This window comes from Eumetopias jubatus, unplaced genomic scaffold, assembly GCF_037043125.1.
Source record: "Eumetopias jubatus isolate StellerSeaLion01/CBP00866 unplaced genomic scaffold, mEumJub1_p1.0 scaffold_4, whole genome shotgun sequence".
NCBI classification, from domain to species: Eukaryota; Metazoa; Chordata; class Mammalia; order Carnivora; family Otariidae; genus Eumetopias; species Eumetopias jubatus.
The window spans coordinates 103,189,411-103,210,566 of NW_028274810.1; the positions used below are offsets into that span (position 1 = coordinate 103,189,411).

General features: G+C 55.5%; 1 protein-coding gene across 5 annotated transcripts in view; it reads left to right on the top strand.

Annotated features, from left to right (window-relative positions):
* NPHP4 (nephrocystin 4) overlaps positions 1-21,156 on the top strand; it is a 109,882-nt gene that overhangs the window by 8,844 nt on the left and 79,882 nt on the right. For all 5 annotated transcript variants that reach the window (XM_028108541.2, XM_028108544.2, XM_028108545.2 and 2 more), the window contains exons 3-6: positions 2,150-2,302; positions 10,368-10,540; positions 12,040-12,104; positions 14,653-14,808. In XM_028108541.2, the coding sequence (XP_027964342.2) occupies positions 2,150-2,302; positions 10,368-10,540; positions 12,040-12,104; positions 14,653-14,808 (547 nt within the window). The remainder of the gene's footprint in view (positions 1-2,149; positions 2,303-10,367; positions 10,541-12,039; positions 12,105-14,652; positions 14,809-21,156) is intronic.

The following is a 21,156-nucleotide window of genomic DNA, read 5'->3' on the forward strand; positions in this document are numbered from 1 at the left end:
TATGCTATATGTATTGTACACTGTGTTCTTACAATAGAGTCAGCTAGAGGAAAGAAAATTCTATTAAAATCGTAAGGAAGAGAAAACACATCTACAGTCTTGTTCTGTGTTTGTCAAAACCGAACCAAATCACATATAAGTGGACCTTTGCAGTTCAGACCGTGGTGTTCAGGGGTCAACTGTACATACAAGAATCAGTGAATAGATAGCATTTAAAAGAAGACCAAGTAGGAAGAAAAAAAAAGACCAAGTAGGAAACGTGAAAAAGCGTAGTCTTAGAAAGTTTGTATGATGTTAGTTATTTTGAGAATTGACAGCTTTAGATGATTGCAAGCTTCCCTGTGAAAGGAATTGGCTAAAAATATTACATGCTTTTGAACGCAGGACACTTTCTTAATAATTTTCGTATATCTTTTTGGCCATTCCATTTACCTGTTTCATTGAGTTTAACTTTTACCATGAACATTGATTACACTTCTTTGCTTTGAGATGGCTATTCCAATTCAGTTTGATGTTTCCTGGGCACCACTGTATGGTTGGAGCTGTGTGGGGGCATGGATGACTGTCCCATATTCTGTCTTCAGGCAGCAGCAGAGACCATTTAGAAACTTACCTGAATAGAAATGGGTTACAAAGTAGCATCCAGGTGGAGGAGTGGTTAGGGTCTGGAGCTCCGGGAAGAAGTCTAGGTCAGTAAGAAAGGTTTGGGACTTAGCAGGTCCTGGCTGGTGCCTACCTCTCTGAGAGCATAGTGGGAAGCAGGAGCGGGGAGGAGGTGGAGGAGAAAAAGGCTGATGGAGGCACCCTGGGCAGGACCAGCCACAAGGGGAGGTCTAGGACCAGGCCCCTGGGGGGTGAGTGCCCCGAGTATCTCCATGGGTGAAGTCTGGCTCCAGGCCCTAAGGGTGGAGCAGGGAAGAGAATATTCTGGGCTCCTGTCCTCCCAGAGCTCACACTCGTCTGGGGCTGGCAGATAACTGGATGAACGCTGGGGAAATAGAAAGCAGGGTCAGAGCCTGGGCGTGGTCAGGGAAGGCAGGGGAGTGAGCCACAGGCGGGGGAGGCTCTTGAGAAGAGGCAGACTGGAGGGGGGTGGGTGGAGAGGCAGCCCGTGTGCGAGGCCCCGTGAGTGGGGGGGCTCCCGTAACTGTGATAGAAACTGGGCTTGGGGGCCTCCTCCAGGCCTGACGGCTGTGTTCCCTGCCTTCATAGCCAGCACCACCTCGCTCCCAGCAGCCCCGGACAGAGAACATGCCATCGTCCTTCGCTAGGGACCTAGGACTCCCAGCACAGGGCAAGGCCTGGGCACCCCGAAGTGGCTGGCCACCCCGTCCCTCCTGCTTCGGTCCCTCACTTCCCACGCCCAGCCCATCAGCCGCACCACCCCGCCACCTCCGTGGGCTAGCTGGGGGGGGCGGGTAACGGACAAAACAGTTGTGAGCTGTGCGAAGTGCCCAAGCTGGGGACTTGTGAGAGGCCCCCGCTGAGTTACGGGGTACATGGGCCCCTCCTCTTCCCCTCAGAGTTGCTGCGGTTACACAGGCGGGTGTGGGATTTCGTTTGTATTTAGGGCTGACGAGGGCAACATGGAGAAGACAGTTTGTTACCGGGCCCAAGAGATGGGGGTATGCCAGGCCACATAGGGCCCCGTGGGGTCGCTTGGGAGGTGGAACATGGGAGACCGTGGCCAAGAGCTGTCACTGTGGTTTTCCTGGGAGGGAACGCATAAGGCAGGCTGACCAGGTTTAGGATTGGCCGGTGTGAATAATCTCGGTGGCCTCGGAGAGAGCCAGATAGAGGGGCAGGTGGGAGTCTGGACTCTGGATTGGTTGGTTTGCACATCATAGATGTTCTGGAAGGCAGGTCATTTCGTCTGTCTAGGAATTAGCTGGCCCCGGGAGGGGCAGTCTTAGGCCCATGTTTGTGCCTTGGGACTTCACTGTTCTGATTGGCCCGGAGAGGGCCAAGTACTCTGATGCATAATCCTACCAAGACCACTGGCTGTGGCAGAGAGGCAGTTCCCCCGAGGGATCTTGATACCTAAAGGTGGATGCTAAGTGAGCCAGGTCTCCCAGGCTGGTCGGTCAGCACAGGGGCATGGCTCTTGATGTCGAGCAGCCTTCAGGACCGGTTCCCTTCTGTCTCCTAGGGAGTGCTGGAGGTGCTCTCGGAGGTTGGCTGCCATCTGCGTGTGTCTCTCTTTGACGTCACCTACCGACACTTTTTCGGGAGGACGTGGAAGACTGCGGTGAGGCCGGCGGAACAGCTCCCCAGGCAGCCGTCCAGGATCGTCTTCGATGAGGTGGGCTGTGGTGGTGGGCAGGGCTGCTCTGTGGCCCAGGGGATATGACCTGCAGTCGCGACCTGTGCGTCTCAGACCCGGGAAACGCCACGGAGCAGCAGAGGGGCCGTTGCAAAGCTTGTCCAGCACTGGGGCACGTCGTCTCCAGAAAAAACCTGTGTGGAAGCCCAATGTCCCAAACAGATGAGAGTGTGTGGCTCTGCCGAAACCGTAGGGCAGGAGCACTTGGGGGTTTTCTCGCCTTCAAGGAACCTTGAGATTCTTGGAACGAAGTTAGGAAATTATTGACCTCGTCTGGCTCCCCCGTTTCCCCTCACCTTCCTTGTCCTCCTCCTCTCACTTTGGCTTCTTTCTTCGTCTTAAAGATGAGGAGTTGAAACTTAGAAGGAAGGTGACTTGTCCAGGTAGCAGGTGGCAGAGCCTGGACTCGAACCCTTGCCTCCGTTTCCACCCTGGGTGGTTGCATCGGTGTTGCTTCCTAACGCGGCTTGGCCCACTTGGTTGTGTCTGGCCGCACGCAGGTGGGCGTTTTCTGTCCTGGTTCAGCTGCACCAAATACAAGTTCTGTTCAGCCCTGTGGCTGGGTGCCAGGGGGTGGTGGTGGGCGGCCTGGGCGTGGCGCTCGTGGCGCAGGACGGGGGTGGGGGGTAGCCAAGGCAGGTGACAGAGTCATTGCAAGTTGTGGTAAGCTTTGGAAGGAGACCAGTGCGCTGCTGTCCCCAGGGGAGAAGGGGGACCTGCCACGGAAAGGTGAAGAAGGAGGGTCTCCCCTCGCAGAGAACACTGAAGCCGAACCTGCGGGAGGAGGAGGCTAGTCCTGGGAAGAGCTGCGAGCGGAGGCGCTGTGAGCCGAGCAGGGCTTGCACGCGCACAGGCTGGGCTTCCGAGCGCGGCGGGTCTGCTTGATTGACGGTCACAGGTCTGGAGACGGCCGAGGCCCCGTTGACTTGGTCTTTCTTGTGTGTAGAGTAGGGCTGGAGGGACAGGTAGTGCCGTGAATAATGGAGGTGGCGGTGACCACAGCCGTTCTTGGAGGTGCCACTGCATGAGCCAGAGCCCAGCGTGGCCCTTTTCTGCTGGGGACTGTCCCGGCCCAGTCATGAGACGGCCGGGGGCCATGGAGCCCGTGCTGCTCTCTCTCTGCACTCGGCTGCCGCCCAGAGCTAAGGTTGTGGTCGGGCGTGGAGTGATTCTGCTGGGAGCCCTTCCTTCACAGGGTAGTGGAGGGTGCGCCTACCCCCAGAGGCCAGGGAGGTCCGATAAAGCCTGGTTAAAACATGCGTCCTGGGGACAGAAGGTGTGTCTTATGTTAAGGTTGTCACACAGCCCATGCCAATGCCACTGGAAGGCCTCTGGCCGGCCACGCTGTACATGATCACGTGTGGGCCCGTCGACGACTCCTCACAGGGCTGTGTCAACACAGGCGATGAAGGGCCTTCACACCTCTGATGTGACAGGACAAGGTTCGCCAGGAGCGGCGAAGCCCTGGTGTGGCTGGTCACCTGGCCCGGGCTCAGCCTCTGCTGTCCTGGGGGGCGGCCTTCGAGGGCTGGGCTTCGGGTTTCTCTTTGTCATGTGTACAGTCAGGCCCAGGGACACCTGGTATGTGGCAGTTTCTACAGTGAGTGCTGAAGTCCCCTAGTGGGGAGTCGTCCATGGGCAGGGCATTGGCTCACAGCACACTTATGTGATTCCGTCGCGCCACCTTCCTCCAGAGTCGGTGTTATATGCCCCTCCCTAAAGGGTGATCCAGCAGGTCAGGAGGCCAGGAGTGCCGGGAGTTGCGGACCTGGGGAGGCGTGCTCTGCGGCCTGCGCCTGAGCGGCGTCTGCTCCGGGACCTTGCGCTCTCCCATTGGAAGAGTCTCGAGAGTGGAGGAATGGAGGTGCGCACCGGGATCGGCCCTGCAGTGCTTTGGTCTCGAGAGCGGAGGGATGGAGGTGCGCACCGGATCGGCCCTGGAGTGCTTTGGTCTCGAGAGTGGAGGAATGGAGGTGCGCACCGGGATCGGCCCTGCAGTGCTTTGGTCTCGAGAGTGGAGGGATGGAGGTGCGCACCGGATCGGCCCTGGAGTGCTTTGGTCTCCAGAGTGGAGGGATGGAGGTGCGCACCGGGATCGGCCCTGCAGTGCTTTGCAGTTGCGGGTTTGGAGTGAGCCCTCCCTCTTCCATGTCCTCCCCTCAGCCCACCTTTCCATGGCCCGCGGCGAGCGGTGGGATGTCCCTGTAGCGGGTAGTGTCCCACAGGCCGTGCTCGGCCTGGGGTGGCTTGGCTCTGGTGGCCCTGCAGAGCTGGCCTGCTCCTCCTGGACTTGTCCAGACGCAACACTCCTACCCCCCGAGGCCTCCGCTCCACGCCGGTCGTGGGACGGAGACACTTCAGATGTCAGCTGGTCCTGAGCCCTCCCGGCTCACAGCTCAGGGCCACGTCGTGAGTCGGGGGAGTCGAGCACCACTTCTGCTCAGCCTCAGCTGCCCTCACACTTCGTCTTCTGCTGAGCTGGGCGTGGCGATAGGGGATGGCGGGTTAGTGAGGCCCACGGTGTTTAATGTTTCTGGAAGATTCTGCACCCTTCAGCCCCGGAGTCGCTGAAGCAGAGCCTGCAGCAGGGCCAGTCGGCGGAACCCAGTGACGGGCTTGCTCGGGAAGCTGCTGGGGTCCGGCTGCTATGCCCAAGGCAGACAGCAGAGGCCAGTGGCGCCCCAGGAATGCGCTCCAGCCGGCTGGCCGCGCCCTTCAGCAGCGTCCTCTGGGCCCAGCACTTCCTCTCATTTCCTCGATGCTCCCAATACAGGGACATAGGTGTCTTTCCAACTCACTTAATGAAAGAGAATCCCATGTGCGGCATGTGCATGTGTCCGTGTGTCCATGCACACAGGCCACTGGAATGCAGAGCGTTCCCGTGGCGGCACTGACACACGGGAGGGAAATAAGTACACTGTGCCCTATTTTGAGGGGACTCTGAAACTCGGTGATCTTTCTCTGATCTTGCTAATTGCCTGTGTTTTCTGGTTTTACTGCTCAGCGGTGGCGTGGGGGAGATCTGATTGGAGGTGGGCAGGCCGCCAGGAGCAGGGGACCATCTTTGGAATCATTGTGGCTGTCCAGTCCTGACGCGGATTAGTGACCCAAGCGCAGGTGCTCAGGGCTTTTCCTGAGTTGCCAGTGTCCTGTTTAGTCCCGATTTTATTACTTGGCAAACAGTGTCCTGGAAAAAGACCTTGAAAAAAGAAATCTTGCCTTGAACCCAGGCTGGTGTTTCCAAGAATGATGAATTCCTGCCCCCTCGGCCTCCCCCCTCAGACTCCCCCTTCGGACTCGGCCTTCCTCCCTCGGACTCGGCCTTCTGGGCGCTGCCTGGTGGAGCCTCTCAGCTCCGAGACCAGAGTGCTGAGCCGCCCTTCCAGGCCATCCCCGTGTAGATAGGAATTGCCTTTCACTTTTGCTGAGATGGTTAATAATTTGTTCAACCTCCCAAAAAGTATCTTTTAAAAAATAATCTGGAAAGCCAAAGTACCATGCAGTTTCTACATTTTCTTTCTGAGATGGACGTAATTCTCCTTTAAATTCTGCCCTCAACTAACCACGCGCAGGCTTCCCGTGACAGTGCCGTTTTTCCTCCTCCTCCTAACTTACGGGAGTGAGTGGGCAGGAGTCCTGGGGCTTCTCCACACGTGCCCGCCGTGCAGACGGGGCTCGCTCCCGCCCTGGCTTTGCCTCAGCCCCGGCTGTTCCCAGAGGAGTAGGGAAACCAGGCATCCGAGCTCGAGATAAAGCTAATTGTGTTGCTTCTGCTTCACTTAACCAACACCATGAGGAGATGTCCTTGAATGTTCTCATTCATCAGAGTAAAGGGAGCCATGTAATGCTCTCTTTAAAAGCGCATGCTGTCAAGGAATATCAGTGTAATCCCAAGGAAACTCTGGAAGCTCTTCTCAGTGACTTGGTTAATCCCCTGCTTCTGGAACGTGCGCTGGTCCTCCTCCACAGCCACGCTGCCTCTCACGGGTCGTCTGGGCTGCTCCCCAGGGTACGTGGCCACGGCAGGAGCCGGCGGGCAGCGTCCTTGCTCAGGTGCTGACCGTGGAGAGCCTCCCTCTGCCGAGGGCCCCATCCTCTCTGGCTCTGCAGAGAGCACCCCAGGGACCAGGAGCCAGAAGTGGGGGGGTGACCGCTCTCCAGGGTGCTTCTAGTATTGGGCCTTCATTGCATGGAGATTTAACTACCTGCCATGGGGGACGAGAGAAAGCTTTAAATTTGTCAACTTGTGTTGTTTGTTCGTAATAGTATATATACTGTGGGGTATTTGAGGTTGCTTACTTTTCTGAGTAAGCCAAGGAAGTGTCCTTTAGGCCGGAGCGGGACTGGCTCAGGCCCTGGGTGTGGGAGTCGATGGCGGTGGGCTTTCACTTATTCCGGGTTTTAGACCAGTGACCCAAACTCTTGACTCTGATTCATCGTCTGGGCGTGAGAGATAAGGCTGTGCATAAGGTTATGTCACTGCTAAATAATATGTCTTCATGAGCAGACACCGTGTAGGCAGTGGGCATCTGTTCAGCAAGCACATGGTGCCAGGCTCTGTTCAGGAGCTGGACACAGCGGGACGGAGAAGGCAGCATGTCACCCCGTCAGCCAGGGCTGAAGTTTACGTTGTCACTCTGCACAGTGCTTCTCAGCCTCGGCTTGCTGACGTTTGGGGCTGGACAAGTCTCCTGGTGGGTCTGGATCCTCGTGTGTCGCTTGCTGTGGGTAATGGTGGGCTCTGTCCTGGGTGAACAGAAGTTTTTGACTTTGGAACTGGAGACTTCACATTTCCCAGCAGAGAGTTTCGCGTAGCCGAGTTCCCTGTGCTTGGAGCGCTCAGTCTTATGGTGGAAAGTGTACAGGAAGCCATCTGAGCCTCAAGGGGGAAGCTGCAGGAAGTGTTTGTAAATTATCTGCCTTCCTGAAGATATTTTATTAAAAATTGATTTAAAAAGAGTTATTTGGAAGGCACTGTTGTGATCTCCGCTCTGCTCTTCCCTGGCTGTGCTGCCCAGCCTTCTGCTTGGGACTGAAGGGGGCAGGTTGGGTGGTGGTGCCGTTGGGGATGCATGGCTGCAGCCTCTCCAGGGAGGCACATCACCAGAGGCCCAATTTCAGTTCTGTCATGTGGGTGAGAAATGGGGACCTGGCCCTGAGGCAAAATGGTGTCCGTGTTTTTGAAGATGAAGGCATTAAGACAGGAGCATTTCCATGATTTATTAATCTGTTTATCCTGTCAGGGAGGAAACCTGTCAAATGTAGATGAGTGGGATGTGACTGGGGTGAATGAGGGCCCCCCTCTTTGGTCTTGAGAGGCCCTCTCTTGCAGGTAATTTGATGGGCTTGACTCAAACTTTTAATCATGCAATTTCAGTTGATGCATAGGATCTTCCTCTCAAAGCTTGCTGCACGGTGTTAATTAAATGTCCTTAGACTGAGGGCTTGTTTGCAGTTTTTGCTCAGCTGAGTGCTGGTGGGATGTGTGGCGGGCATGGCGCCTAGGTACAGGTGAGCCGGGCTGGCCCGACTTTGCCCTCCTGGGGACAGTCCCTGCAAGGTGACCAGGGGATTAAAGCTTGTTAAAAACCAAAAATCAACTGAGTAAATTTGAAGATCTAATTGGCTTTATTCACGACTCATGAATTGGGCAGAATCCCATCTAGCAAATAGAAAGGAGCTCCGGGGAGCTAGACAAAGTGAAAGGCTTTTATAGACAGAAGGGGTGGGAAGAGGTTTCCAGCAAAGAGAAACTTTTCAGGCAAGGTGACCTTCCTGGGGGGGTAGGCGAGAGGGGTCATCCAAGGAGATTGCCTCACTGGCGCTGACCAGGGAATTCTGGATCCGCCGGCGAAAGGCTGCATGGCTGGGGCAGGTGGAAACGGCAGTTGGGTCAGGCGTCCTTGGTTTGCTGCCTGGGGCTCTCACCCCTGGGAGGCTTTTACTTCCACATGCTTCTGGTCGGTCCTGAGCACGGTTTGTGTCTTATGCCTGCCTAATCTAGCCTTTACCTTTGAACCCTGAAATTGAGGGTGGGATTGTGTTTTCAGGTTCCTTAGAAATTCTTCAGCGCGGTGCTGTTCCCACACTGAAGGGTCCGTAAATTATGTTTGGAAAAGAGCACGTGCCCTTCATGGTAACACCCATCAGACCTCGGGTCGTGGTCAGGATGCTGCACTTCCAGCCGCCGACCCTCCTGGTTGAAGATGGGGTCTTTGCAGACAACAACGGGGCTCTGCTCTTGTTGATTTGGTCTCAGAACGGTTGTTTTTGGGGGTAAACGGAAGGGAGAGGGGGCAGCCATAGATCTGAACTCGGGACATGCCGAAGCAGCTGGTCCCATGGCCTCCAGGCAGAGCAGTTTCAAGGTGACCTCTAAGTGGGCGATGGCTGCGGCTTTGCATCAGGGTTTAAAATATTAGTTTCACTGCCAAAAGGGAAAGCGGGCAGGGTTCCTAACACGGATGTGCACAGGTCTAAATATAAGAGGTGAGACAGGGACAGACCCAACTCCACAGCGGGGCTTTCGGAAACAGTTCTCGAGTCTTGGAAACAGAAACATAATTCTCTTTTGGTCCAACCACCTGTCAGCGGTAAGTGGTCATTATTTCATCATTTTGCAATAAAAGATAATAGAATAACGATTTATATCTCATGGCTGATGTTTTAATGTGTCCCTCTGTTATCCTGGGCTGACAGTCTGTGATTACAGTAAATGTTTTCCCGGTGACACCATAGTAATGACTCGTTAATGGGGATTAGTCCACGTTTAAATCACGTCCTCGCAGCGGCCCAGCCTGGCCCTGCCATACCGCTCCTTGCCTTGGTGGGGGGGGGGTGGTCTTTGTGCTCAGCGGGTGGCCCAGCACCCGAGCTTGTCCCCCAGATGCAGTTCCGGGGACTCCTCTGCATCCAGAGCCACAGCTCAGTGCCTCCATCTAGGTTTGTTCTGCAAAACCCCGCTGTCTCCATCTTCTGTGCCTACGACGTTTATCAGTTTTATTTTATTTTTTCTTTTATTTATTTGAGAGAGAGAGAATGAGAGAGAGAGAGCACATGAGAGAGGGGAGGGTCAGAGGGAGAAGCAGACTCCCCGATGAGCGGCGAGCCCGATGTGGGACTCGATCCCGGGACTCCAGGACCATGACCTGTGCTGAAGGCAGTTCCTTAACCAACTGAGCCACCCAGGCAAAAGCAGCCGGTCTGGGCTTCATGAGGTAGAAGGAAGCCACGGCAGAGCAGAGGTGCTTTCTTTCCCTCTGGGAGCACACATCAGAGTGAGGCTGGCTGGACGCAGGTGGATCTGACCCATTCCACCGCCCCCCTGGTGCTGGGCACGGATGGGGCCCAGCTGGGGCTCCATTTGCATTGGAGGGAGTGGGAACATACAGGTGGGAAACCTTTTAAGAGTAACTTGAATACCATCTGCTTGGCTTCCATCCAAAAAAAAAAATCTTGTAAGAAAATGATGTCAAAGCGATTTTTTGTTGTAAAAAGATATTAGTTGGGCTCTGAACTGGGGATAATTACAAAGCATTTCCAGAAATCTAAGGCTCCTGCTTAGTTTAAAGAGCATTAGTTTAGGTAACTTCATAATGGTTACCCATAGCTCAGGGATTACAGTCAGTGTTGGCGAGTTGTGTTGAGATTTTATGCAGCGAGTGCTCCGTGAAGTGGCTCAGCAGGTGTGTGTGTGTGTGCGCGCGTGCACGCGGTGACCAGGTCCTCGCCGGGCCATGGGGTGGCACACGGAGGACCTGCTGTCTGTCGGCCTTTTCTGTGGGTGGGAAGCTCCTGGAGTATAAGCCAGTAGTCTGATGTCCTGGGTTTTGGGCACTCCGGAGCGTTCCTTGACTCCGAGGGAGCTACTGTACTGTGCCTGCTCTCTCCTGCGGTGCCCTGGAGGGGACTCGGGGTTCCATGTGGCCACACGCTTGTGGCGTTTATACGACGGCCGAGCGAACGCACCTGCACCTTTTCTGTACTCTCTCGGCAGCGGGCGGATGGTCAGTCCATCACCAAAATTGTGGCTTCTGTTTTGCAGCCTGTGTACTTCCACACGTCCTTAAACCACCCTAATGTGGTAGCTGTGGTCGAGGTGGTCACTGAAGGCCGGAAGCGGGACGGCTCCCTCCAGGCTCTGTCGTGTGGGTTTGGAATTCTTCGGATCTTCGGCAACAAGCTGGAATCTCCTACCTCTGCCTCCCAGGACAAGCGGTATCTGCCTCGTGTTTCTTCATCCTTGGGGGTTTCCAGCATCGTTTTGTGGAGAATTAACTGCTCATCATTGGCCATACTAGAAAGCTTTATGATGGTCAACTTGCGGTCTGTTCCTAACAGTGTGTCCTGTGGGATTAACTGTTTGCCATTTCTGAGTAAGCCGAGGACGTGTCCCCTAGGCCGGAGCAGGACTGGCTCAGGCCCTGGGTGTGGGAGTCGATGGCGGTGGGCGCTCTCTTATTCCCGTGGCGTTTTAGGCCAGTCACCCAAACTCTTGACTCTGATTCATCATCTGGGCGTGAGAGATAATGCTACGCATGTCCTAAGTGATGTAGGGAAGGCGTTAGGGTTCGAAGCCGACGGCCAAGAAAGAATTCTTGAGACATCTTTGGTACAAAAAGCCCGGACACAGGACCTGTGGGCAGGAAGAGCTGCACCGGCGTCGTGAGTGGTGGCCCATTATACACTTTCAAGTCGGGAGGGGTTCAGGGAGAGCGTAAGTCTCCAAGGAATTCGGAAGCAAGGTTTCCAGGGTCTTGAGCTATTGTTGGGAAAAGGTCATTTATTACCGTCTAATAAAACCTGAGTCATGAGACCCTTCAGGTGTATATCGGTGGGCCATATGCTTGGGGGATGATTGCCAACATGTATCTTGAGGGGGATAGAGATACAGGAGGTTTCCAAAGGAATTTTTCTATGTTAAAGTAGACTTAGAGGGTCCTGGGGGTTGGGCTAAGACTGCCTTTTGCCTTTAGCGAAGTATTAACACCGAGGCAGCTGAGTCCCTAGAGGAAGGTCGCTGTGCCTGTTTCAAGGACTTGTCAGTGGGCTGTAGGTAGTCATTTTTCTCCTGCCTTTGTTTCCCACATCAGTAAGGTTCCGTGGGTGCTAAATAGTATGTTCTTCACGAACAGTGTCACCCCGTCAGCTGGGGCTGAAGTTTCTGTTGTCACTCTGGGCGGGGCTTCTTAGCCTCGGCTCGCTGACATTCGGGGCTGGACTTGTCCTTACTGTGGGGGCTGTCCTTGTGCACTGCAGGGCGTCTAGAGCATCCCAGGCCTTACCCAGCAGATGCCAGAAGCACCCCTCTCCCCTCCCAGCTGTGACGATCAGAAATATCGCTGGACAATGTCCCCTGCGAGGCAGTATCATCCCTGGGTGAGAACCACTGCTCTAGATACGCAGCCTTGAGGATTCCTCAGATGTTGTCTTTTGTGGGACGCGTCAGAGATGATAAAATTCCCTGGTGTAGTGTTTCTAGCCCCTGGGCCTTGGGTGCATTGAGGCGATGCTCTCTGTGCACTGGAGGTGTGTGGCTGGGAGCTCTGGGGGCACTGGGGCTGCTGCTCGGCCCAGCTGTCTCTTTTCTGCAGAGGATGTGATTGTATGGCATTGAGAAGGCTCTAGCAGGTGTGGGGTGAGAAGTGTGGCTGACGTTTCGGGACTGAAGGCAAGATGCAGAGGGCTGACGTGCGCTCTGTGGGCTTGTTTTGCAGGTTGAGGCTGTATCACGGCACCCCCCGAGCCCTCCTGCACCCGCGGCTCCAGGACCCCGTCGAAGGTAAGAGATGCAGCCCTCCCGGCCGGGCCTGCAGCGTTGCTTTGGAAGTCTTCCCGTCCTTCCTCCTGTCCTCCCTATAACTTTCCCAAGGGTTACCCACTTTGAGTGCATCTTGTGCTCTTTCTCAGCCTAAACCATTGTCAGCTTGGCTGATGTATTTAGCGGATTAGGGCAAAGTGTACCGTGGGCTTGGATTATTGACACAACTGCGGGATCCATGACACGCAGGCCTGAGGGGAGGGTGTTGCTTTGTGCGGACAGGCCCGGGAGAGGCAGCCCCGAGCCCCTGGGAGGGAGGGCTGTGGGCCTCCCAGGCTCAGGGGCAGTGGCTGTGCCCACCAGAGGAAGTAGCTGCTGTTTGTCAGCGGCCACGCCGGCACCAGAAACCTTTCACTGCAAGGTGCATGGGTTCTAAGTCCGGCTCGGCAAGTCCATCCAGCTGTGCCCGACTGCAGAGGACCGTCCTGCAGGGGTGCCCGCCATCCTCCTCGAGGCCCAGCAGCCGGGGGCGCCTGCCTGATGCAGAGCAGGGCTTCCTGCCGCACCTCCGTGACCCGGAGGGCCGTGTGGAGGATGGACAGGGGCGCCCGGTGGAAGCCATCTTGGAGGCCCGGGGTGGAGGCCCGGGGTGGAGGCCCGGGGTGGAGGCCCGTGTTGCCCAGGGCAGGGGTGTGGTGGTGGGGGGGTCCAGTGGTTGGAGCTGGATCTGTTTGGGAAGGTGACTTTCTGTGTCTTTGAGTTGTTGCCTGGATTCTGTGATGGGAATTTTGAGTATGCCCCATGGTCTGAGTTAAAAATCAAGCCAACCCCATCCCTTCCACTGCCTGCTGAATTTGGTGAAAATTTCACAGTAGAGGAGGGATTAGTCTGAAGCTTAATTTTACTGATAAAGATTGGCTCTTAGGTTATTTCTCAGTTGAGTCTAATCATTACTTTGCCAGCATTTTGTGTCCTGGGGCATCCTTAGGATCAGGACTTTTTTTTTTTTTAATTTCTTATTTTATATTAAGTAGGCTTCACGCCCAACATGGGGCTTGAACTCATGACCTTGAGATCAAGAGTCACATGCTCCATCGACTGAGCCAGCCAGGTGCCCCTGGATCAGAACCTTTTGAAGGATGTGCACAACCAGCACCTTGTCCTGGGGCAGCATGGGAAGGTTGTGTGGTGTGGGAGTGCCTGAGGAGGGGCCGCGTGGCTGGTAGCCCACCTCCTCGTGGGCATTTCCAGAAATGTACGCATTTCTTGCCTGAATGGGCAATACATTCACATGATTCAGAATTAAAATAACATAAAAAAGCATGGAAAGATTCATTGAGGCCTCCTCCCCCACCACTCTGCTCCCTCCCCTGCACCTCAGGTGGCCTCTCTCAGCCTCCTGGACCCTGGGGGTCTTTGTACTGGGACAGGAGCAGAGGTGCATGTCCATCTCTTATTTTTCCGTGAATGGTTTACCTTAGAGAAGGTCTCCTCTAGGTGCCTAGAAAGCCCCCCCTTCTTCGCACAGCCGTGCTGGTGTGGACGGCGGCCCTTTTGCACCTATGCCCACGCAGCTGTGGGTTGAACTCTCAGAAGCTGCGGTGCTGGGCCTGGGGGCTAGTTTGTAACATTTCTCCTGTTTGCCAACCAGCCACATGGGAGGGGGCCTTTCAGGGCATTTAAAATTTTAAAGTAAGCAGACTACATGTTTGTAGTGGTTAGGTATGAAAAACATAGTTTTCATTAATTTCTTTTTCTAATGAATGCAGTAGGTCATATTTAGTTCTTTTATCATGAAATCACGTAGTTTGCCTCAGGAGGTGGTGAGGCTCCTGTCAGTGGAAGAAATCAAGCCCAAGCAAGACTCTTTGGTGGGGATGAGTAGAGCGCATGTCCCTGGTCCCCCTGAACCCCAGGGCCCTGTGATTCTGGGCTCTGCCTCTTGTACCCCAGTTTCTGTGGGTGCTGTTCCCTCCACCTTCCGGAGCTCTGTGTCTGGGCCTTTCTCAGCTGCTGCTTTCTCCAGGATGCTCTCCCTCATCCACTTCTCCCTAGCTCACTGTCCGCTATCTGCACCTTTCCTGGGGTTCGAGCCCGTTCTCCCTTGTGCTATGGGTATTGGTGTGTTTGTGTCTTGGTTGCCCCAGCAGAGCGTGTGTCCTTGAGGGCAGGGCTCTGTCTCAGAGGATGCTGCCCCCAGGGCCTAGTCCTGCTGCCCAATGGGAGACGGAGGCCAGCTGGGGCCCAGGTGCCTTCTAGCCCCACCCGATGATGGGGAGCAGGAAGTGCCTGGACTTCACCACTCGGGGGTGGTGGGGGGGGAGGTGAGCAGGAGAGATTTTGTTAAGTTGCATTAAAAACAAGTATCTCTGTCACTGCAGTTTTAGCAGAGTTACTAAGGATTGATTCTTTTTTGCTTTTTGGGCTGAACTAACAGAACAATTCCCCTTTCTCCATGGAAAAATACATTTTCTGTTTGTGGTGTTTCTTTCTTAGATGCTCAGTTTATTGGCTGGTTTGACCGAGAGGGCCTTTGGTTCCAGCTGTACATAGGTGTTTTCTCCCCCAGAAAACAGACACATGACCCTGCTTGAGAGCTGTAGCCTGCAGTATGTCCTGAGGCCCCACCCGCTCCTGGAGCCTGTGTTCCACCTTCTTCCCGAGAACCTTCTGGTGTCTGGTCTGCAGCACATACCCGGCCTCCTTCCAGCTCACAGAGAGAAGGGTAAGGGCTGCTCTGTCTCTCTCCGTTTGGTGAGTCTGCATTATTTGATGCTCAGACCTTGCAGGGATCAGGCTCTGTGGTGGGAGGTGGGCTGGGCATGGCTAGGCACCCTCAGCAAACAGCCTGGTAGGGGTGGTGGTGGGAGGGGCAGAGGGGGAGGAGGGGAGGGGAGGGGAAGGGAGAGGAGCAGGGCGATGCCATCTCTCTTTGTAGTCCCTTCTGAGCAGCGTCTCACATCCCTCAAGTCACTTCTGTTTCCTTCTCTTGGGAAATGCTTTTGTAAGACAAATAGTTCATGTCTTTATGACCAAGGTCAGGAAAACCACTGTTGCTAGTTCTCAGCCTTACTGGACCATATCAGGGGCTTGATTACTGTTATTTTTATATTGTGGTGAAATAGAACATAAATTTACTATTTTAATCATTTGTAAGTGTGCAGTTCAGTGGCAGCAAGTACTTTCACCTCTTGTACAACCATCACCACCATCCACCTCCAGAACTTTCTCATGTCCGCAAACTGAAACTCTGTCCCCCCTAAATAACAGCCCCCACATCCGCTCCCCAGCCCCCGGCCACCACCATCCTGCTTCCCGTCTCTGTGAATGTGACTCTCCGGGCCCCTCCTCAGTATTGCCCCTCCTGGGACTGGCTTGTTGCACTCGGCCCCATGTCCTCAAGGTCCATCCTGGACCACATCTTTATCCACTTACCTGTCCACGGACACTCGGGTGGTTCTGCCTTTCGGCTGTGGTGCGTAACGCTGCTATGAACGTGGGTGTGCGGTGACTTATGTTTGAAAACTGAAGTCCACGTGCAAGCCTCATGGCTCTGTCTTGGTGTGTTTTAGAACTAGGTTCTCCAGCGGTGGGTTAGGGACAACGCCTTCACCGCCTGGAGGTCACCGCAGAGGTGTGCTCTGCTCTCAGGCCTGCTGACAGGTCTTGACCTGGGCCTCACGCTCCTTCTGGGCCCTTTCGGAGGCTTTTTGTCTGACCTGAGGAATCCAGGAGAAGGGGCCTCACCAGTCCTTTCCCACTGGCTTTGCTGGAACCTCTCGTCTGGGGTGGGCTCCCTCCCTGTTCTGTTCTGGGGAGAGCAGGATTGGGTGTGGGTATGACTTAGAACAGAAACACTCAAGACCCCAAAGAAAAGAGGTAGCTCAGCTCCAGTATGGGAATGTTTTCAGTAACAGCGTCCTTGCATATGACTTGGAGTTCTGGTCCATGCTGGGATGCAGACATTGTTACCTGAATCCGGGAATTTCTGGGATGGGCCTGGGGTGGTTGTCACTATCACGAGGTCACTGTTTCACCAGTGTTCCTGAGTAGAGATGATGATACACGAGAAAGGATAAATTAACGATGAACAGGACAAGTCCGAGGAGGGGTCCCAGCTTCGGATCTGCCGTGGCTTACGAAGCTCCGGCCACCCCCCCCCGCCACAGCCCCACATGGGAAGTCTTCTCCCCCTCGGTCATTTGCCTGTGTCCTCTTGCGAGGGAAGGAGGGGTCAGACAGGGAGACAGAATGCTGCATGGTCATCGCCATTGACATTGAAAACAAAATGACAACCTTGCATCTGGTGCTGAGACCTCGGCCCCCTAAGTACTGCTGTGCTACGTGCTGATGTCCAGATCCTAGGTGCACACCTGCTTTCAAGTCAGCTTCCGGAAGTCTTTCTGACCTGGGCTTCTGGGTGGGCAGACAGTGGTTGGGGCCTGAGGTTTGTCCATCATTCTGTGACTTGCCAGTGGGGTCGGTAGAGCTGCAGATCAAACTTGGAAGTACTGTAGCTCGTCTGTGGGCTGCTTCCGGGTCACTACTGGAGCCAAAAGGGCAGCTGCGAGGGCCCCGAGTTTGCTCTTGTATCTTAGGTCGGTCTGGGGAATCAAAGGGGCCAGGTACAGACCAGGGCATTGATTCCAGTGCCTCACCCTTAAAAGATCATGTCTTCAGAAGCAGTCTGAATCCTGGTGGCTTCCTGTCCCCCCCCCCCCCCGCCCCCAGTGGAGCGGCCTGTTGGCCACTGGACACTTACTGGATGCAGGCAGTGTCTGAGAAATTGCAACCCTGATGACAGTTTATGTTGTTTAAAAGCTAATGACCAGGGACCCTGGGAGTAGAGCCATGATGTGCTTGGGCCGGCGAGCGCTGACTTCAGCGGGCGGGAGCGCACTCCCTCTTCTCGGGAAGAGACGATGGGAACACAGCTTCTCACCAAGTCCCCCGGTGACCATCTGAGAAAAGAAACCTGTTTTGCTCTGTCTTCCCCTGACTTGCGGCTCGCCAGGCTGATCTACGGCTCGCACTGGGCCTGCTGTCTGTGTTATAAATCCTGCCCAGGGTTTCAGGCTTTTGTGACTCAGTCTTGGAAAAGGGTTTCTCTGCTGAATAATATTTTATAGCCCTGAAAGGGCCAAGGCAGGGACCGTGGATTTCACTTGCAGTTTGCAGAGGGTCTGATTTTATTTTGGTGCCGTATGGGGACATGGATATTTGTTCATTTGTAAAATGCCACCATACAGGAGGATTGAGTTGTTTTTAACTGAAATTTTTATCGAGGTCACTCTAGATTCTCATGTGGTTTTAATAAATAATGCCTAGAGACTCTGTGTGTCCTTTGCCCAGTTTCCCCCAAATTGTAATGCAAGGTCACGGCCAGGATACGGACATTGACACGTCACCAGCCTCCCCCCCACCCCCCACTTTGACTCATCTGTGTGAGGACTGACTTTTGAAGAGTAATTTTCAACCCGGGAGTGACTGGAAATGACCGGTCCTAGCTGTGGCCCCTCTTGGTGGTTCCCTGTCACTCCCCAGAAGGAAGGCAGGCCTTTGTCCTCGAGCGGCTCTTAGAGGGAAGCTCTCCGAATCGGTCCAGATTAACAGGTCCATCATCTCTTCCTGCAGCCAGGAAATCCATGCAGCCTCCCTAATGTGGTCTTCTCTTCCTCGCTTGGTTCTGACCTTTTTACTTGCTTCGGTTTGACAGGCCTGGACGGCTGTGTCAGCACCAGGGTAATTGCTCACATGCTCCCGAAGCTGCTTCTTGCAAGGAGAGCCCCGTGCCCTGCTTAGAGCAAGTCTCCATGCTGGGGCTCCTTGGCCCGCTCTCGTGGCCACAGATCTGCGTGCCAGTCACGTGCCCGGTGGCGTGCTGCTGCCTCTGTCATTGTGTGGGGTGGTCTGGGGGGATCGGGACCAGGAAGATTTCTCTCGTTTGGGAGAAGGCTCCGATCGCTCATCCTGCATTGGAGCAGGCACAGAGCTTTGCATAAAGTAGCTGAATGCATTGAAAACTTAGTCGTAAATATGAGTGGGAAGCCTGTTTTCTAGAACTGGACCTGAAGGCCAGGGGCCAGTGCCAGGACTGAATGGAGTGCCAGGGGAGGCTTCCTGGGCAGATGCTCAGGGGGGTGTAGGGGTCCTGGGCCCACTTCCTCACAGGGCTGCTAGTGCTGGAGGAAAGCGGAGGACCGCACGCTCCCCCAAGCCTGCCGACACCATACAGGCATCTGCAGCGGCCGGAACACTTGGCCACAGCCCGCCGCCGGGGGCTTGGTGGGAGTGAGCCGTGGACTGGCAGCGTCCGGCAGTGGGCATGGCCTCCGGGGAGACCTGCACGGAAGCTCGGTCTTCTGTGCCCGTGTCCACAGGCCGCCATGCATGGTGTGGATGGCTGTGGTGCTTCGGGGGGGTCCCGGGAACCGTGGCTGGCGGCGGCGTGCGCCCGGCAGAGAGGCAGAGAAAGGCCGCCGTCCTTTTGCCACGTGTCCGTCCTCCGTGACCATCCTCCTCACACGGAGCCTTCGATGAGTTTCTTCCCTGACCTGCAGACTCGCTTCACTCTGACCTCTTCTTTGTGGTTTGAACACCCACCTCCGTGACGTGCGTCCCCCACCCTTCCCTCCTTGCTGCCTCCCCCTGGGGTCCCTTCATTTGGTTTAACCGAGTGGCTGCTCCATGCTGCAGGCCCACTCATGTGGACGTGCCCCTGAAGCGGCCTTTGCCATCGGCCCTCCCGTCCTGGGCCGGGCACTGGGCCCAGGCCCTGCTTCCTCCTCTGTTAAACCAGAGCTCGGCAGAGCTGTCTGGAGAAGTGTTTTGTCGGAACTGCGTGTCCACTGGTCTGCCCCATAGTGGCCTGTTCTGGTTGGTGTCCCATGTGGTCCTCCCGAGTCGCTGCCCAGGAGTCCCCTGAGGTGCTCCTTGGAAATGCTGCTTCCCCCACGCCGGCCTGCTGTTACAGGTCGGACAGCATCCAAGCACTGCAGCGGCTGTGGGGCTCATCTCTCAGGCTCCCGGGGCCACTCGGGTCCTTGCCGGGATTCACCTTGTGTTTTGGCCCATGTGGGCGCGGGTTGCGGGTAGGCAGGGGTGGTGGTGGGGTGGCAGGAGCAGAGCTGGTGCCCGCCCTGTGTGAGCTCCAGGTGTAACCTGACAAAGGTAATTTTCGAGGAGAGCCCTCCCTTCCAGACTCACTCCCCAGGGAACCGCCCCAGAGCGAAGCACTGCTCCAGGTTTGGCTTATGCCTTATATCCCTAAACGGGTTCACCGATCCTTGGGTTTGTCTGTGATTCATCTGTGGATCTGCGTGTGCCGCCCCGAGCCTGGGAGAGGGCATAGTGCGGGGCTCTTGGTGGAGCGTTCATATCTTGGATGGACTGAAGCAAGGGCGGATGTGTCCTCCCACACAGCCATCAAAGGCAACAGGGGTTTTAGAAACGCTCAGACTCCTTTGACTCCTGCCTGGGGCGCCGTCAACCTCATCTCATTCTGTTGTCCCTCTTACAATGCTGTTTGTCGGGTGAGGTGCGTTCTGATGAATCAAGTGCCCTTCCAGGAGAGTTGCATCCCGGGAAGGCTGTGGGACCCTGTTAGGACCTCGTGGGGGGGCTCGTTGGGCCTCTGGGGGGGGGTGCTTCTTTTTTTTTAAATTTTTTATCGTTATGTTAATCACCATACGTTACATCATTAGTTTTTGATGTAGTGTTCCATGATTCATTGTTTGTGCATAACACCCAGTGCTCCACGCAGAACGTGCCCTCTTGAATACCCATCACCAGGCTAGCCCATCCCCCCCCCCTCCTCCCCTCTAGAACCCTCAGTTTGTTTTTCAGAGTCCATCGTCTCTCATGGTTCGTCTCCTCTGGGGGTGTTTCTGAGCACTTCCCTAGAGGATGTCACTACAGGGAGTTCTCGCCTGTTCTGTGCCTGTAAACCCCATTTTCTCAGCAGTGCATGTGTGGGGGTCCCTGAGGGAAGGGGGTCCAATTTCCTGTAGGAGCAGTGCTGTTTCTGGGGATTGCGTTCCCATCCACAGGCTTGGCAACAAACATGGGAAAGCTAGCCCCAGTCGCAGAGCATGAGGGCCAGGAGTCCCCCCTGGTGGTCAGCTCTGCCGAGGTTCCGTTAGCCCTGGCCGCTGAGGTTGGGTGGTGGAATGAACGGGGTGACACTTCAGACGGTGAAGCTGCTCTGAGGGGGATGTGGGAGTGGGCAGGGGAGAGGCTCTGCATAAAATGGGGACAATCTTGGGACCTGCCCCTGGAGATGCATTTGGGGAGCAGAGGAATGGGCTGGTGAAGCTCAGTGCCGAGAACTTAGGAAGCGCTGAGCCCCAGGACCTGTTGTTCTTTCTTCACGGGATACTGTCCCCTGCCGTGGCCACCCTGTGGCCGCCTTTCTGCTCGGGAGGCCATTCTCCAGAGCCTGTGCCTCTCACAGGACATGGCCTGGAGAAAGCCTGCCGGATGCCACCCAGTCCTGCCCTGCCTCTTGGACCCCTCAGGATCCGGATGCTTCTACCCAGCGCAGATGTGGCTCCTCAGTCTCGTCTTCTGGTGGCAAAACTGTCTTTCCTCTCTCTGTCTGACTTCTGTGTGTGGGACTCACTTCTCACCTGTCTGTGAGACCAGGGTCGTGACTCTTTGTTACTGCTAATGGCTCTGGGCCTGGGGCCACCTTATCATGGGGGCGCTGTGCAGAGCCTGCTTCCTGCCCGGACTGGGCCTCTTCCAGAAGCACTGGGCTCCGCCACCTTCCGGACTCCCGGTCTGGCTCCTGTTCCTGCACTGTTGCCCCTTGAGCTGTGGAACCAGACGGACTCATCCCCAAGGGAAATCAGTCTGGGAAATGGCCTTTGCCCACCACTGTTTTAGTTTCTGTATATGGCTGATTGGTGAGGGTGGGTAGGTTCCCTGTGGGATGGGCTGTGGTCCCAGCACATGTGCAAGTCTGTCTGTCTGTCTCTGCTGCCGCCCCTGTCTCTCTGAGGGCTGGCTTCAGCCGGCGCCCCAAGCCCTGCCTGAGTCCACCGCTCCCAGCGCGTCCCGTCCTTGCTACTCA